The 5,203-nt window shown below is 34.5% G+C and overlaps 1 protein-coding gene across 2 annotated transcripts; it reads left to right on the top strand.

The window, feature by feature from the left end:
* The first annotated feature begins 452 nt into the window (after positions 1–452).
* Positions 453–5,184, top strand: LOC114386526 (cyprosin-like). Of its 2 annotated transcripts, none has more exons than XM_028346541.1 (14): positions 453–663; positions 1,500–1,863; positions 1,960–2,020; positions 2,162–2,256; positions 2,356–2,468; positions 2,670–2,838; positions 2,918–2,957; positions 3,396–3,460; positions 3,551–3,664; positions 3,768–3,832; positions 3,923–4,079; positions 4,182–4,301; positions 4,567–4,655; positions 4,804–5,184. In XM_028346541.1, the coding sequence occupies exons 2-14, from the start codon at positions 1,519–1,521 to the stop codon at positions 4,886–4,888; spliced, it is 1,518 nt and encodes a 505-aa protein (XP_028202342.1). In that variant the 5' UTR covers positions 453–663; positions 1,500–1,518; the 3' UTR covers positions 4,889–5,184. The 2 variants fall into 2 exon arrangements, with proteins under 2 accessions (XP_028202342.1, XP_028202341.1); XM_028346540.1 differs by lacking the exon at positions 453–663 and adding an exon at positions 704–894.
* The last annotated feature ends 19 nt before the right edge of the window (positions 5,185–5,203 follow it).

The following is a 5,203-nucleotide window of genomic DNA, read 5'->3' as shown; positions in this document are numbered from 1 at the left end:
TTTGTCGTCAGTATTGCTCTTGAGAAGTGGTGGCATTTTGTTATATTCATTGATATTTAATTCACTGATAGGATAAAACCTTGGGAATGCCATTTCTGACGATTTTTAACCCGTACAAAATATTTCAAATATGTTAAATGTTCTCATCAAGCAAATTCTAACAGCTTTTAACTTAAGAAAAAAGAATAACATCCGTTTTCATGTCATTATTTAACAAAATAATTTGACAATAAGAATTAAAAATTAAATAAAAAAATAGTTTGAAGAACATTACCGGTCAACATAAAAATATATTTTGCACAAGAAAAATTTAAAAAATGATAACAATTTGAAATATATTTAACATTATTATAAAAATGCCCATGCGTTACACGTTTCACAATTAATATATTACAAAAAAAAAATATTGGTTTAATTTTGGTCCTTGCGGGTAGGGCGTGAAGCGGTGAATTTGGCACGACCAACACTTCCTCATAAAATTCATGAACATCTATTACCAACTCATATGACCTTCTGGATTCTGGAAATATACCAATATAGTATGCCGTACTGGTACGCACGTGTTACATCGTATGCTGCAAACCGCTGAAGTTACTTCCACTTTTATTACCGTGCGAGAAATAGCATTATCCTAAGCGAAACTACGCGGTGCTTTCCATGCATGTAAGGTTAATTCGTTCCTTTCCAGCACCAAAAATTACTTGAAACATAAAATTAAAAGGGTAAACTACGATTTTTTTTATGGAAAGGGGGAAGTGGTAAATTTGTTCAAACTTCATACCCAGTTGCTAGTAGGTGTAAAAATTTGCAAGACCCGTATCATAGTTTAGCTTTATATATGAAGTCATGTAAAAATTTGCAGTGTCATATTTTGATCAAACACCTCTGCATCAGGTGTGATTTTTTCAAGTTTATATCTTTATTCTTATCTGTAATTACCTTTGGTTTTAGGCTTCTAATATTTGCTTAAGTCTAATCTTTGAACCTTTAACTTCTTTATCTTTTGCTTCTGAAATTCAAATGATGTTACCAAATGATACAATGCAAGCAAATGTTCCTAGATTCATCAAGATATAGAACAGCATATAAGTTATCATGCTTGCATATTTGAGTTCATTTGCTTTTGGTTTAATACGGTATCGATAGCAATAGCTGTTTCCAGTAAGGCAAGTTAAGTCGGGATATAAGGAAAGCAACTGAAGCAAGGTGCCTAAGCCTTCCAGTAACGAGGTCTTTTAGAGTTAGATATACTTGTCATCAGTTAGAAGAACTCAGAGTCTAAGATGGTTAATCACCGGAGACGAGCGAGTAATAGTCTATTTTCTGCATTTGTTTAGAAATCTCTGCTTCATGTATAGTTGTATAGCTGTATAGCTGGCATTGAAATGAACTTTAGTGAAATGAAATTGTTAGCAGAACTGAAAACTGTAAAGATGGTGTGATTATTTGTAATTAATCTGCTGCTTTTTTTTATATTGCTTCTGTTGAACTTTTGGTAGACCCAGATGAGTTGTAAGTATGGATTTCAAGTATCTGCTGGTTGGTATGTGTGTTTGGGCTTGGTTTGGATCAATAACTTTTGCAACTTCTAATGATGGGAGGTTGATGAGGATTGGTCTAAAAAGGAGGACTTTAGACCTTCAGTGTCTTAAAGCTGCAAGAATCAAAGAGGCTGGTCATCACAGGGATTTAGGGGGTGTTAATAGAAACTGTTGTGATGAAGATATAGTATATCTTAAGAATTATCTTGATGCACAATATTTTGGGGAGATTAGCATTGGTTCACCCCCACAATACTTCAATGTTGTGTTTGACACGGGAAGCTCGAATCTTTGGGTTCCGTCTTCTAAATGCATCTTCTCTGTAAGTTATTCCATGATCTGAATCTGATGCATTTGGTCACTTATTTGAATGTCTTTTTGAATGAACATGTTTTGAAAACACATATGGCACATGCAGATCGCTTGCTATTTTCATTCCAAGTATAGGTCGAAGATATCTAGCACCTATACCGAAATCGGTAACTTTGGATTAGCATGGCATATAATTGAAAAGTTAAATTAATTGCTTTCCTTTTTAGGTGCTTCCATTTGTTTGGATATGCAGAAACAGAAATATGTTCGTTTCAATGTACATAAATTGCATTTGGGAAAATATGCAGGAATACCTTGTAAAATCCCTTACGGCCAAGGATCAATTTTTGGATTCTTCAGCCAAGATAATGTACAAGTTGGGGATATCATCATCAAAGATCAAGTCAGTATTTTTTCCTTTATTAGTTTTCATTCAGAATTATGATTGAATTTTATATGCTTCTTTGGTTGCACTGATAGCTTGTTACTTCCCATCCTCCAGGAATTTGCTGAGATTACAAGGGAAGGATCCTTGGCACTTCCAGCACTTCCATTTGATGGCATACTTGGACTCGGATTCCAGGATACTTCGGTTGGAAAAGTCACACCAGTTTGGTACACACATGAACCTTATTAAGTCATTTCTCTGTTTATGTTTCTTCTTTCAATTTTAAATTTGAATAGAAGTGCAAGAACAATGGTGTGATTGTATTTTTGTGGTAATAAGGTAGATTAGAAGGATGATCAAACTTCCCTTTTTATTTCTAATGTTTTTTTATGTCTTAAATACAACAATGATTAGTGTTGCGACTGCAGGTATAATATGTTGGAAGGAGGGCTCATATCCCACAAAATTTTCTCTCTTTGGCTAAATCAAGATCCATCAGAAGAGATGGGGGGTGAGATTGTCTTTGGTGGTATTGACTACAGGCATTTTAGAGGAGAACACACATACGTTCCAGTTTCTCAAAAAGGTTATTGGCAGGTATAATATATTTAGAACTTCATCCATATCTATTATCACCAACCAAGTCATTATTAACTTTTGGTGTTTGCACCTGCAGATTGATTTGGGAGATATTCTACTTGCAAATAATTCAACAGGTCCTCTTACATTTATATTCGTCATGTTGCTTAAATCCGCAACATTTTTTCATTGTTTATCATAGCTGTGATTAAATATGATGTATGAAGAGATTAAAATTCCTAGACATTGCATTATACTAATAGGCTATATGTTGGAACATTTTCCAGTAGAACTAAAAGGTTTTGTGCATCAACTTCTTGCTTCTGAAATTCAACTGGTCCTCTTGATTCATTTTTCACAGCATAAATTGATGATGTGATGAAGAGAGGTACGGAGAAAAGTATGAAATGAAAATTAATGATGTCATGGAGGGAGAGAGAGTATTGTTGTATGAATAACACAACTCAATTTTTTTAGTGCTGACATTCATTGTTCCCAAATTTTTTATGCTTGGTACTTTTCTTAAATACATTTGACCTGACTCACAATAGAAAATCATGTAAAAAAATTTACAGGCTTATGTGAGGGTGGCTGTGCTGCAGTTGTTGACTCGGGCACATCATTAATTGCTGGTCCAACTGTATGATCTCAAACATTAGTATCCTATCTTGATACGTTATTTTGTTTACTTTTTGTTTGCGGTTTTTTTCTTAGTGGTTTTTGTTTACAGACTGTTGTGACTCAAATTAACCATGCCATTGGAGCAGAAGGATATACCAGTTTTGAGTGTAAAAGCATTCTCCATAACTATGGGGATTCAATATGGGAATCCTTGATTGCTGGGGTTTGTTTCATTTGTAATTTTACACTTAAACTCAATGATTATTTACCGCTTTACTTGAAATTTAACCATCCTTTACCTTCTTTCTTATGTTTCATGTCTGCAGTTATATCCTGACATTATATGCAGTGCCATTGGATTCTGTTCAAATAATGAATTTAATACAATGGAGTACACTTTTCTCGTTTTCCTAATCTTGATTCTTTAGAGACACGTTCCTTTGTCCCAGTCTCTTAACAAAAGTCTAACTTTAACCTGCAGTGATGTTATTAAAACAGTGGTGCATAATCAAAGTTGGAATCGGTCTCAAACAAGGGAGAGCCCCTTTTGTAGTTTTTGCAATATGATTGTCCTTTGGATCCAAGTTCAGCTTAAGCAAAGCAATGTAAAGGAAAAAGTATTAAAATATGTGGATGAGGTAGATTTTTGCAAACTTACAATATTAATGGCTAGATATGCCTCAAATATGTTTCGAATTAAGCACTCACAAGCTTTTTCTGTCTCAATTTCCTTCTAAAAGCTTTGTGAGAAGCTCCCAAATCCCCCGGGACAATCATTTATAAACTGCAATAGGATTGCTACTATGCCACACATTACATTCACCATTGGAAACAAGTCCTTTCCCCTCTCTCCAGAACAGGTCTGTTGTTTAACATGAATTTTGTAGTTTATACATCAGTGCCTTAGCACTAGAAAAAAGCGATCACGCATAATGTATTTTAACTATTTATATCTGATACCTACCTCAATTTTATTTAGCTCTCTCCAACTTCTCATATTTGCTTCTATCCGTTTGCATTAAAAATGCTTGGCAAGTAAACATAAAAAAGAAGGTATTTTTTGTTGCAATCCATGACTGCCATTTCATAATCTCAGACAATTAATCTCCCCTTTATTCTTCTTAGTATGTCCTTCGAGTTGAAGAAGGCTGTTCTACTGTCTGCTACGGCGGTTTTGTTGCTATAGATGTGCCTCCCCCACAGGGTCCCCTCTGGTAATCTACACTAGTCTTGTTAATGTCTTTCTTTGATAAAATGTAAATTATGTATGTTCCTAAGTCATTGCAGAAATGCGACAAATGCATGCTTCTCCCTCTCTATTCAACCTCTACCTTGTATATGACAATACTGGTATTTGTGCAGGGTTCTTGGAAGTATTTTCTTGGGGGCATATCATACAGTGTTTGATTATGGCAATCTCCGTATAGGATTTGCAGAAGCTGCCTAGTCATAGTTTGGTGATATTACTATGCCAAAATCTTTGTGAATAAAAAAAATGCAGGTCTACGTGATTCATTACAGCAAATAATGATAGAAGTCTCTGAGGATTTGTCTCAGGGTCTCTTGTAAGTGACGATTGGTATATTATATAAGCTTTGTGATATTAGTTAACAAGGATAAGTAGCTAGAAAAGCAGGAAAAAGAAAACATATAAGAGAGCATAACTTTCAAGGCAGAAATGTTTAACTCTACAGTACTTTTTACATCCTTATAAAATGTCAAAACAGTTTGTAGCAAGAAAAACATATGAACTCAAATCTAC

This window comes from Glycine soja, chromosome 15 (genome assembly GCF_004193775.1).
Source record: "Glycine soja cultivar W05 chromosome 15, ASM419377v2, whole genome shotgun sequence".
Classification (NCBI taxonomy): Eukaryota; Viridiplantae; Streptophyta; class Magnoliopsida; order Fabales; family Fabaceae; genus Glycine; species Glycine soja.
The sequence above is the reverse complement of the archived record's forward strand: the minus strand, read 5'-3'. Positions and strand labels throughout refer to the sequence as shown.